At 45.6% G+C, this 13,044-nt stretch overlaps 1 protein-coding gene across 1 annotated transcript in view; it reads left to right on the top strand.

The window, feature by feature from the left end:
* LOC309817728 (cAMP-dependent protein kinase catalytic subunit PRKX) overlaps nt 1-13,044 on the top strand; it is a gene marked incomplete at its 5' end in the record, with an annotated part of 80,327 nt that overhangs the window by 53,879 nt on the left and 13,404 nt on the right. The window contains 2 exons of the mRNA XM_082646999.1: nt 3,990-4,109; nt 10,709-10,804. Of these exons, the coding sequence (XP_082503125.1) occupies nt 3,990-4,109; nt 10,709-10,804 (216 nt within the window). The remainder of the gene's footprint in view (nt 1-3,989; nt 4,110-10,708; nt 10,805-13,044) is intronic.

Here is a 13,044-nt window from a genome sequence, read left to right as displayed (position 1 = left end):
TCCCCACCATCCGTCTCCAGAACTCTTTTCTTCTTGCAGAACTGAAACTCTGTCCCCGTTAAAACATGCCAGCTCCCCTACTGCCTCACCCTCAGCCCCTGGACCCACCATCTACTTTCTGTCTCTATGAATATGACTCCTCTAGGGGCCTCATGTAAGTGGAATCATTAGGTAGTTTTCCTTTTCACTGAGCATAATGTCTTCAGGGTTCTTCCACGTTGTAGCAGGTGTCAGAGTCCCCTTCCTTTTCAAGGCCGAATAATACTCCATAGTCTGGATATATTCCTTTTTGTTTATTCATCCATGAGGGACACTGGGGTTGCTTCTCCCTTTTGGCTGTTGTGAACAGTGCTGTAATGAACACACGTGTGCAGATATCTCTTCAAGACCCTGCTTTCATGTCCCGTGGGTATATGCCCAGGAGTGGGATTGCTGGATCGTAACGGTGATTCTATTTTTAGTTTTTTGAGGCCCCTCCACAGTGGCCGCACCATTTTACATTCCCACCTACAGTGCAGGGGGGCTCCCTTCTCTCCACATCCCGTCACCACTTGTTCTCTGTTTTTTTGATGGTCGCCATCTGCATGGGGTGAAGTGGTCGCCTCTGCACTTTCGACTCTTTCCTCTCGCCGAGCCCAGGGCAAAGTCACAAGGAGAACCTGAAGTTCTTCCTCATGGAAACCCCATCGCATCCCCTTTCTGAGCTGTAGCTCCTTGTCTACGTGACATGATGTCATCTCTCCAAGCCTGAGGGGGCAACTGGGTGGTCAGCCTCTTTAAAGAGATAAACGTGGACATCATTATGACAATTTTCTGGACCTCCAAAGCTGTGTTTCCAAATGTTTTGTTTCCCTGGCCATCATTTAGCTTGTAGCCCGTCACGTAGCACAAGTTATAATACCCAGTGTGGAGTGTGAAAACCCCAGGTGCTTTAGAAGCAGAGGTGAACTGGGTGAGGGCTGATGTGATATGGCCCACAAGGGGTGGGTGTTTGGCTTCTGAGACCGTCATAACAAAGTACCACAAACGAAGGGGCTTAACCCAACAATGTTACAGCCTCACAGTTCTGGGGGCCAGTGTAGGAAATCAAGGTGTTGCCAGGGCAATGTTCCTTGCAAAGGCTCTAGAAAACCATCTGTTCTGTGCCCCTCTCCTAGCTTTTGGTAGCCTCACGTGTTTCTTGGCTTGTAGATAAAGAAGCTAGGAGATGTGTATAAAATGGAATATTATTCGGCCATTAAAAAGAAGGAAATCTTGCCATTTGGGACAACATGGTTGGACCTTGGGGGCGTTAAAGTGAGATAAGTCAGCCACAGAAGGACGCATACTGTGGCATCTCACTTAACGTGTGGAATCTAAAAAAGCTGAATTGGAGATCCCACTCCTGGGCATATATCCAGAAAAGACGAAAACTCTAATTTGAGAAGATACATGTGCCCCTGTGTTACTAGCAGCACTGTTTACAGTAGCCAAGACATGGAAGCAACCTCAGTGTCCATTGACAGATGAATGGGTAAAGAAGATGTGGTACATGTATACAATGGAATATTACTCAGCCATGAAAAAGAATGAAGTAATGCCATTTGCAGCAACATGAGTGGACCTAGAGATTATCGTACTAAGCAAAGTAAGACAGAGAAAGACAGATGTCATATGATATCAGTTATATGTGGAATCTAAATAAATAATACAAATGATCTTATTTACAAAACAGAAACGAACTCACAGACTTAGAAAACAAACTTATGATTACCAAAGGGGAAAGGGTGGGGGAGGGATAAATTAGGAGTTTGGGATTAACAGATACACACTACTGTATAGATAACCAACAAGGACCTACTGTAGAGCACAGGGAACTATATCCAATATCCTATGATAAACCATAATGGAAAAGAATCTGAAAAAAAATGTGTTAAATTGGATCACTTTGCTGTACACCTGAAACAAACACAACATTGTGAATCAACTGTACTTTAATTTTTTAAAAAAACAGCTGAACTCATAGAACCAGAGGGTAGAATGGTGGTTGCCAGGGGCAGGGGATGAGCGGAAGGGGAAATGGGTGAAGGTACAAACTTCCAGTTATATGATAAATATGTTCTGGGGATCTAGCGTATATCATGATGACAAACACACACCAAAAACACAAAACAGGCAGATGACATTGATTGCCTTGGACGTTTACCCAACGTAAGAACGTGGGCTGGAACCAGACGGTTTCCAGATCTTCTTAGTGGTTTAACAGCCTAGCTGTGTCAGTTGCACTTTGGGGAAGAGAAAGTCACCGTTCAGACTTTGGCTGAAGGCGCCGATGGAGCTCATAGCTCATGTGTCACAGCAGTGTTTTCCCCGGCATCTCCTTTGGTTGCCCTTTTTTTTTTTTTTAAGATTTTTTTGATGTGGACCCTTTTTGAAGTCTTCATTGAATTTGTTACAATATTGCTTCCGGTTTATGTTTTGGTTTTTTTGGCCACCAGGCCTGTGGAATCTTAGCTCCCCGACCGGGGATGGAACCTGCACCCCCTGCATAGGAAGGCAAAGAACCACTGGGCCGCCAGGGAAGTCCGTGGTTTCCCTATTTGGATATTAATCACTATCGCTGATCTGTCATATAAAACGTGAACATGACCATAGCGTGTTATTTTCCTATGCTTTGGACACAGGGTTTTGTTTTGTTTTTTTGGGGGTTTTTTTGCGGTACGCGGGCCTCTCACTGCTGTGGCCTCTCCCGTTGCAGAGCACAGGCTCCGGACGCGCAGGCTCAGCAGCCATGGCTCACGGGCCCAGCCGCTCCGTGGCATGTGGGATCTTCCCGGACCGGGGCACGAACCCACGTCCCCTGCATCAGCAGGCAGACTCTCAACCACTGCGCCACCAGGGAAGCCCTACAATTTTTTACTCTTGATGAGAACTTTTAACATCTATTCTCTTAGCAACTTCCAAATGTACAATACAGTATTATTAACTATATAGTCACCACGACATATGTTACAACCCCAGGACCTAATCTTTCAGCTGGAAGTTTGTATTGTTTTTATCTTTTCACGGGTGAATTTTTGTTAGCAAAATCCTCCATACTGAGATATACAAATAAAGAGAAAATTAGGAAAATCATTCTTTATTTTCCATAGGGCATAAAAATTTAGATATTTCAGCAGAAATGTTACAAATTATAAGTTTTAATTAAACATTGGGGCTTTTTAAAGTATAAATAGAATTCTCTTAAAAGGAGAAGAAGACTGCTTCTCCCATCTGTTGTGGGAGCACAAGGAAGGGACGACCCAAATAAAAAACAACCACCCACGCGATCAGAAATCTCCGCTTTCTGCGCTGGGTCCGGCTTGGCTGGTTGGAATCTCTTGCTTTCAGCCAGCTGTCCTCTAGGTGGCGCTAAAAGCTAAATATTTTGGAAGTCTCAACTCCTGGGGAGAAAATCCTTTCCCAAGCTGTCCGCCCCATTTAAACCCCAAACATCCCAGAGCCCCTTAACCTGAGGATTTCCAAAAGCCACCACGGATACTAAAATGACCGCGAACCCACAAAAACACTTCAGGCCTTTTGCAGAGCAGGTGGAAAAGGCACTTAGCTGTCGCTTGGTGTTTCCTCTGGGGGCACAGAACCAGCTCATTTATTCATAAAGCAGACGTCTGGGTTTCTGAGGGTCGTTCCCTTGAGTCAATCCTTGAATCCTTTTTTCCATCATTTTATGGGAAAACAGGGACGGGGGGTTTTGCTTCTGAGCAGCAAAGGTAAGCACCAAGAAGAAGACACAGCCGTGATAACAGGGCCGTTACTCAGATTCTTTCTTGGTTACAGAGTGTTTGCTATAAAGGACAAACGTCAGGGAAGCCGAGGTTACTGTCTTTATCTACCGGGCGAGGGTTTAAGGCATCTTGTTGATCAATTCAGTGACTAACCTTCAGTGCTTCTGAGACGCATGCACTGGCCAAGCACAGCTGAGTTTTGTGGACCCCTTTCTCTGCCCACAGGACGTGGACCCTTTGCGGGACCCCCGAGTACCTGGCCCCCGAAGTCATCCAGAGCAAGGGCCACGGGAGAGCCGTGGACTGGTGGGCGCTCGGCATCCTCATATTCGAGATGCTCTCGGGGTGAGTCGGGTTTCCGTGGAGAAGTCTGCGGCGAGTCCCTGCCCCCCTCGCTGGCCCTGGGGTGCCCAGCCCGCCCCCAGGATGGGGCACCGGGGGTCGGGGGCAGCTTCTCGGGGTCGGGTCGCACGGCAGTTTCCCGCTGCTGGTGACGGTGATATGAACGGACTGTCCGGCTTGATTTCCAAAGAGCAAAAGCGGAGGCTTGAAGGACCAGCAGGGCACGGCTGTCGAGGTCTTCTGTCCTGTCTGTAAGTGTCCCTGTCTCCCAAGAAAATGCTGTTCATCTCCCGCACGGACGCTCTGGAGTGATTCCCGGAGCTGGGTAACGTACGTGTCGGATCACGCAACTGAGGACGTTATGAACGGAGAGTGTGCCGGAAGGGAAAGAGGGTGTTCTTCCCTGGAATCCCAAACGTGCCTCGGGGGAGGTTAGGAGTCACGCTGCCCCTCGTCCAGATAGCCGAGAGCCGGACTGTTTCTCAAGGGGTCGGCATGATTAAATAGTGAAGTGTGTGGCTTCTGCGTGAGACGTGCAGGGTGGACACAGAAAGCAGGCATCCCCCTCGTAGAAACTGTGGACCTGGGGATTCTTCCCCGTCCTGTGAACGCGAGGCTCTTCTGTCTGACGTGCAGCCTTCCGTCCACACTCCCGCCCCTTCCCTGTGTCCTGCCTTCATTGGCGGCTGTGCTTTTTGCTGGTAAGTTTTGCAGACACTGAGTTTGCTCTGGTTTTAATAAAACCCGGAGCCTGTTCCATGCCTGTGTGATTCCCTGCAGGGCTGGTCCACAGCTTTCAGTTGGAAAGAAAGATGGAAAGAGGCCTTCTCCTGCATTGAGTGTGTGAGCAACCAGGGGGCAATCTCTGCAAACCTGTCCGTATTCATCTATCAGTCGTCCATCTCTTCATCGTCTACCTATGATCTGTCTGTCGTTTATATCTAGTTACCGTCTGTGTATCTGTCATCTGTATCTATCTGTCGTCTTTGTATATCTTCTCTGTTGTATCTGTTGTCAGCTCTGGTATCTATTTACATAATGTACCTATCTGCCCACTCTTGTCACCTGTTTATCATCATATTTACCTATCATCTAGTTTATCATTTTTATCCATCATCTGTCTACCTATTTGTCTGTCTTACTATCTGTACCTATTTATCTCTAACTGTATATCTGCTATCTATCATCTGTATGTCATCTATTCTATGTATCTATCATCTGTCATCTACCTATTCTATCATCTACCTGTATCGATCTCTAACTCTCTATTTATTTTTATCTACCTATCGTCTATTTATATCTATCTCTAACTGTATATCTATTAATTTTTAGCTATCTGCCTTTCTATCAATCATAGATCAATATCTGTCAATCATAGATCAATATCTGTCAATCATAGATCAACATCTATCAATCATAGATCAATATCTGTCAATCATAGATCAACATCTATCAATCATAGATCAATATCTATCAATCTATCAAATCTTTTCAGTTTTCCATTGCTCTTTAGTCAGACACCTCTAGCAAATCACATAGACCCAAGTTTCTTCATATGCACCCTAGCCCAGGAAGTCCTCATCAAAGCAGCACGCTGAAATAAATGGCATGTACGGTCGATCCACCAAGAAGGTATAGAAACTGTACATCTTTCTGCACCTGTACTTGATCAGCTTCGACGCTCAAGCCAGCAACATACCTTCCCTCCTGTGCATTGCTGACCACGAGAGGGCAGCCTTGTCCGAGGAGAATTGAATCCCGGCGCCCAGTCATGTTGAGCAGAATGGGGTCCACGTGTCCTCTGTTTTGTCTTTATTGTTCGGTTGGACTCTAATAGTACAGAACACAGTAATGCGGAATATCATTAGGAGAGGCAAGGTTGGAATATAATACACTGTTAGAACACAGTGTGGATAGACCATAATAGAAAATTATTAAAATAGAGTAGGATAGGGTAGAATTAGAATATAATATTAGGAAATACTAGAATTATTATGAGGGTTATTATATAAACATAATTATTAGAATTCTAATAATTTAATATGCTATTTTAATAGTAACTAAGATACTATTAGGATATAATATATTAAAATAATATTCTCATTACTATTGGCATGTAGTATATTAGAATATTAGAAAATAGAAAATATTCTGTTCCAGTAGAAGGTTAGCCATACGGTAGTTCTAGTATTCTCAGAGAATATTAGGAATTCAGTAGAAAATAGTGTAATTAGAATCTATTACTAGGTCCTATTATTAGAATAATTGGAGGTTAATAATTCAAACCCTCTCCTAACCCAGAACCCCGTAAGCTGAACTTTGCGTTTCATAAGAGGGAACTGTTAGTTCACAGTCGGCATATTTTTGTTTTCCACATTTCAGTTAGAGTCAGGCTTGTCTGGGTGGTATTTCCAGAGACACCCGTCCTTGCCCACACCGCACGCCTGGCTGCCCCGGGGCTGCCCCTGAAGTCTGGCCAGCCTCTGCTCTCGCCTGGACCCGTCCCGAGTGTCCTCATGTCTCCTCCAGCTGCCCCTGCCCGTGGCACGTTCCCCTGGCAGCCACCGAAGGGGTCCCTCACCGACACCCGCCAGGCCACGTCCTTCTCCCTAGCAGCCCTCGAGGGGACAGACCCGGAGCTCCTCGTTATAGGAGGCTCTGAGTCGGTCTGTAGAAGATCTGCCCACCTTAGACGGAGGCCTGGCCCCTCTCCTGGGATCGCGGGCCTTCCTGCTGCGCCTCCAGCCCCCGATGCGGCACTGCTGTCCCTCTCTCTGCCAGCCGCCTGAGGGCATCCCCCCGGCCGGTCCCTTCGCTTCCAGTCCTCACGATTCAGGCTCACCTGTAACCTGCCCTCAGAGCCCTCCTCCGCTGCTTCCAGCCACGCTCCGCCCTAGCACCCCTTTCTGTTCTCTCTGGAGCGCTCAGTGGATCTGAAACCATCTGGTTCCGTGTGTTCGTTGCCCACGAGATCACTGGATGGTGCAAGCTGCTCTTCTCACCCCCTTGAACCCAGACGCCTTTGGTGGCCAGTGGGAGGGAGTTCTCATACAGATGGCGGAGGTGGCCTTTTCTTCCAAGTTCCCGTCTCCCGCGTGCCTGTTGGATTTCCATCTTCTGTTTTGGCACCTTTAGCAAGATCAGGCTAGACTCTGCCTTGTCTGTTTGCTTATTGCTTTCATTGGTGGGTGAAATGTTTCATGAAGTACAAGAAGTACATTTGCTGGGTACAACCAGCCCCGTGATTAGGTATGAGAGCATGTCCTAACTGGGATTTTATTTTCATCGAGTAAGAAATGTTTCGGTTGGATTGAAAACAGGTGGACCATTCATGGGCTTTTCCAGGAGCGCCCAACTCAGCCCTGATGTCTTCCATCATCTGTTCCTTTCATGTCCACCCATGTGGAGAGTTTCAGTCGCATGCCTGTTTTTCAGGAAGATGGAACTAGTCTGCATTTGGAGTTGCCTCCATGTAGAACATTAGCTGCGGTGCAGTGGTTCTCAAAACATTTCAGCCGCAGGACCCTAAAAGTTTTCAGTAACCATCTGTCCTAAAAGTGACTCCCTTCCTAAAAGTTATGAAAACGCCCCTAAACGTTAGTATCGACCCCGAAGAGCTCTCACGGATGCAGGTTCTATCTGTCAACGTTTACCACATTTGGAAGTTAAACTGAGGTTGTATATATAAGTATATAAGTTTATACGTAAAAGCATAAGGTGATAGACTAATGATGAACATAAATCAAATTTTTAATGAAAACAATAACTATTTCCTAGTATTAAAAATAGTTAGAGAAAACAGTGACGTTGTACACATGTTCACTATTTTATGTCCAGCTTCATTGCGGGCCACTGCGTCCTTCCCTTGTCTCACACTCTGTCTGGTGTGATTCGTTGTTTTGGTTGAGGTATGTGACGAAAATGCAGCCATATTCAGATTTATAGTCAGAAAAAGGGTGTCACAGATCTCCTGAAAAGGCCTCGAGGAACCCGAGGGTTCCCTGGGACCCCACTTTGAGAATCACGGCTGCCATGCCAAAGATAGGGTGCCCCGGGGCTCTCTCTCACGCTCCAGTCTGCCCGGGTGTTTCCTGGCCCAGTACTTTGTTCTTGCCCCTTTTTCTGAGGATCTCAGGTATTTGTCTTATAGGAACGTATGAGGCCGAGGACCTTGGAGGGAGAAGTCAAAATAGGGCGATACTATAGCAGGCCATCTCTCACTTCTCTCTCCAGAAACTCTTCTTTTCCTTGAAGCCATTTCCAAAGTACCTGCCTTCCAAGGTACTTTCCCTGTTACAATGGGCTCATAGTGTGGGACCATCATTTTGTTTTTGTTTTCTGGCCACATCCTGTGGCATGCAGAACTTCCCGGACCGGGGATCAAACCCCCCGTGCCCCCTGCAGTGAAAGCACGGAGTCTTTTTTTTTTTTTTTTTTGAGATAAATTTGTGTATTTGTTTGTTTATTTGTGGCTGCGTTGGGTCTTCGTTGCTGTGCGCGGGCTTTCTCTAGTTGCGGCTAGCGGGGGCTACTCTTGGTTGTGGTGCGCGGGCTTCTCGTTGCGGTGGCTTCTCTTGTTGGGAGCACGGCCTGTAGGTTTGCAGGCTCAGTACTTGTGACTCACGGGCTCTAGAGCGCAGGCTCAGCAGTTGTGGCGCACGGGCTTCGTGGCTCCGCGGCATGAGGGATCTTCCCGGACCAGGGCTCGAACCCGTGTCCCCTGCATTGGCAGGTGGATTCTTAACCACTGCGCCACCAGGGAAGTCCAAAGCATGGATTCTTAAGCACTGGACCACTGGGGCCGTCCCAGGAGCATCATTTTGTAACGGGTCTCTGGGGTCTGATGAGAAACGCAAGGTCACAACAATGGCGCCTGTTTCTGGACAATCCATTTTTTTTACTGGGAGATTTAGGTAGGTCGACGGTATCTATACAAAGAATCCAGATAGATGATGGAGAAAATGGCAAAATTGGCATGAATTTTTCAGACGAAAGTCTCGAGCCTGCCTTCACGGGGATGGGCAGCTTGTCCTTCTGACTACATCTCACCATGGACAACGCAAGGTGCACATAACGCCCACTTCTGTATGACAAGCACCCGTTTATTAAGAATTGGAAGGATTCTGTTGGATTAAAGGCAGAGCCTTGAGGGCACTTTCTCTGGCCGCTTTGCACACGCCGAGTTCTCCGATACGCCCTCTCCGTGCTTTTTCCTTCAGGCAAGATGTGTTAGTGCTCTCCCTTATTATTGTTTTTTCCGCTCGCTAAACTACTGCTAACATGCCTTTCCCATGATAGTGTCGTGTAATGCCAGCTCCCCCAGAGTACTGCGTGCCACATTCTCCACGCACGTGGGTAGGTATGTATGACACATTTTCTCCCTGAGGACCTCATCTCAGACCCTTCACTTCATCCCATCTGCAAAAACTCTGTTTCCGTATAAGGTCCCATTTAGGTAGTCGGGGTGAGGACACGGGTGTAACTCTGGAGGCCACCATTCCACCCGTGATACACTGTTTCTCTAAAAAGGCATGAGGAGTTGATTTGGAATCAGCACGAGAATTATTGGTGATCATTGAGATTTGCCATCAATCAGACCATCATTTGAAACCTCCCCTTCTTATTTCCACTGCTTATTCTACTGAATTAGAAGACCTCCTTCTAAAGAAACTAAATAGAGGTTTTGCTTTCGAGTAGGTCTTTGCCTTGAACACTCTGAGGAAGTATCAGAAGTATACCTCATGCCCAGGGACGTGTGGCTATCTGGTATGCATTTAGTGGTTTACTTCTAGAGTTTCTTGGATTTTTCGTGGTCCGCACAGTTGGAAGTATATTTCTTCTTTAGCTTATGTCACGTTGTGTTGTTTTTCTATTTCCAGATGTTAGAAAGGATAGGTCTGTTAGTTTCTCTAACTAGACTATAGTCTTTAATTGTGGTAACACTGCTGCAGAGGATACATACGTGTATGGCATGCGTGTACCAGTACAACTTTATTGACCAAAAGAGGCTGTGGGCCATCATTGGCCAACCCCTAGTGTAGATCTTTGTGCCTAAAATCGCAAACTGGAAACCAGCCCTGCTGTCACTCACCTCCCAAAGTAGGATGGAGGTGAATTCATCGACCGTGGAGATCTACATATTGGCTTCTGTAAAGTTATGAAGTACTTGAGCCAAAAAAAATAGGATCCAGTGTAACCTCTCCTCTTACATTTGGCCTGTGTACACTTATTGAGCACCTACTGTATGCTCCACACTCCCGTACGCAGGAGGGATACAAAGAGGTCCACTCATGGTCCAGTTGGGGAGACATTTTTAATGGCACTCTAGTGACCTCAGAGTTGGTCAGATGGCCTCACGGTCATTGCCTTTTCTTTGCCGGCCCATCCTCTGTCCTCGGGCTGCAGTGCTTCACGCTTGGCCTCTCGCAACCATGTCTTCGAAGCTGGTCTCGAGCCATCCATGGACTCCAGGATGCGAGGAAAGAGCGGCCGTGAAATAAATTCTGTTCTGCCCGGGTCAGGCGGAAAGAGTCCTCCTTACCCAGCAGGGATGTTTTCCACACTTGCTCGGCACTAAAAATAGATGTTTATGTTTCTAACAGGTTTCCTCCGTTTTTTGATGACAATGCATTTGGCATTTACCAAAAAATTCTTGCAGGCAAGATCGATTTCCCCAGGCATTTGGACTTCAGTGTCAAGTAAGTAAACCGTTCCCTCCTCGTCGGGTGTGTTTGTTTTTAAAGCATCTAAGAAACCCCAGTTATGGCATCTGCCGAGCGGGGTACCATCCTGTGTTATTCTCTGTGCTGGGCTGAAGCCGTCTTGACCGGTCCTTTTTTCCACCAAAAGGGAAGAGGTTTTCATGACTCTGCTGGGATGAGACTTCACCTTTTAACGATTCTCAGCCCTATTTTATATCATTTAAAATAAATGACACTTACAATTAGCGAATAAAGGCGTTTGTTATCATATTTAATACGAGAGCCGTTTTGTTATTTGACAAGGAGGGTGTCCTTCCTCCCAGCTAGTGTTGCGGTTGGCACAAGCGTTGATGGCTTTAGCAGAGTTTATCTTTTCTCTCCTGCTTAAATTATTTTCTTTCTTAAAGTCCTTTCTCCTGCTAGAATGTTGAGTTACGCCCTCGTTGTTTCAAGAACTGTCGCATTGCTTCATTGTTAAACTTTGGGTGTGCATTTTTGTGTCAGTGGGAGGAAAAGCTAAATTTTTTAAAAGATAAGAACGCTTTAGGTTTTCCAACGATTTTTCCAACGACCTTGCTCTGTGTGTCAGCTTTTAGCCATTGGCACCGTTGTGAGTCCTAATTTCTAGCCGTTTTACTGTATTTCCCAGATACGTTGATAGGTGCTTCCAACCTCTTCTGATCCCCAAATGGGGTTTAATTGTGTTTAGTTGAGAACTACACTTTTCTCTCTTGTTTTGCTACGTATTTTTAAAGGAACCTGTTAAGTTCAGGGAAAACTTCTTTCATGACAGTGATCAGCTGTGATCCTGGGGCCACTGGCTGCATCTAGTTTTGTTTCACCTTAAACAGCGATGTTCAGTATGGACCAAGGATGGTGTTCTTCTTGGTTCGTGTGGCTGCAGCTTGTGTCGTGTTTGACCCGCCAGCTAGGTTTCAAAAGATTTTAGCAAGAAAAGGAGGCTCCAGTTAGACGTAAATTATCCGAAAGGGAGACTTCTGAGTCCTGAATGGGCCGACAGTAAGGTGACAAGGGGAATGCATACAGCACTCAAAAGTCTATTGCTCTAGAAAGAAATGAAGAAATATGGTCTAGGATTTCTCTCCCAGGCTCCAGATCCCATCAGTGTTGATGCGAGGAGTTGATTTGGAATCAGCACGAGAATTATTTTTGATCATTTAGATTTGCCAGTTATTTTTGATCATTGAGATTTGCCATCCATTCGAAACAATGTTTCGAATGGATGGCAAAACACTTTACAAATTGAGTTATAGGGGAGGGGTGGGGAGGGATGAGGAAGGATCGGGGGAGGGTATTAAGAGAAGACAAAATAAAGAGAAAAAAGTAAAGTTGAGTTATAAATATATCAACGATTGACCGATGATATGATCAGAGTAGCGCCTACTCACACCCATGGGCGCTGCTACTTGACGGCCCCTGTAGACTCCCTGGAATTCTCCTGGTACACCTGCGGCTTGTAAACACCCGCTGCATGTTGGCGGGACCCGCCCGTGATGGGTGTGACGTCACTGCTGCCGTGGGTGCACGTGCTCCAAGCAAGATAAAGATGAACTACCTCCTGTGTCCTCATAGCCTGCTGCTTTCTTTGGTAAACTTGTGACGGTCTCAGGCAACACAGATCATCAGACTGGATCCCCTTCCTCTTTCAAGGAAGGACTTAAATTCTTCCAGGAGGTGTTTCCCCAGGAGAAGGGAAGATCCATAAATCTTAGGTCATTTATTTGCTTATGTTAATGTATGTATTTGTAATGGTTAAAATAGTAAATTTTATTTCTGTTTTACCCCCATTTTTTTATCCATTCTGTTTTATTGAAGCGTAGTTGCTTCACAGTATTGTGTTAGTTTCAGGTGTACAGCAGTGATTAGGTTATACATATACACATATATGTACATATATATGTATATATATAATATATGTACATATACACATATATGTACATATATATGTATATATATATTATATATATGTATATTATATATACATATAAATTCTTTTTCAGATTCTTTCCCATTATAGGTTATTACAAGATATTGAATATAATTCCCTATGCTATATAGTAGGTCCTTGTTGTTTATTTTATATACAGGAGTGTGTATCTGCTAATCCCAAACTCCTAATTTATCTCCCCCCACCCCCTTTCCCAATAAGTCTGTTTTCTGTGTCTGTGAGTCTGTTTCTGTTTCACAGATAAGTTCACTTGTATCTTTTTTTTTTT

The sequence above is a fragment of the Grampus griseus genome (assembly GCF_964374135.1).
Source record: "Grampus griseus genome assembly, chromosome: Y".
NCBI classification, from domain to species: domain Eukaryota; kingdom Metazoa; phylum Chordata; class Mammalia; order Artiodactyla; family Delphinidae; genus Grampus; species Grampus griseus.
This window is presented reverse-complemented; position numbering and strand designations above follow the sequence as displayed.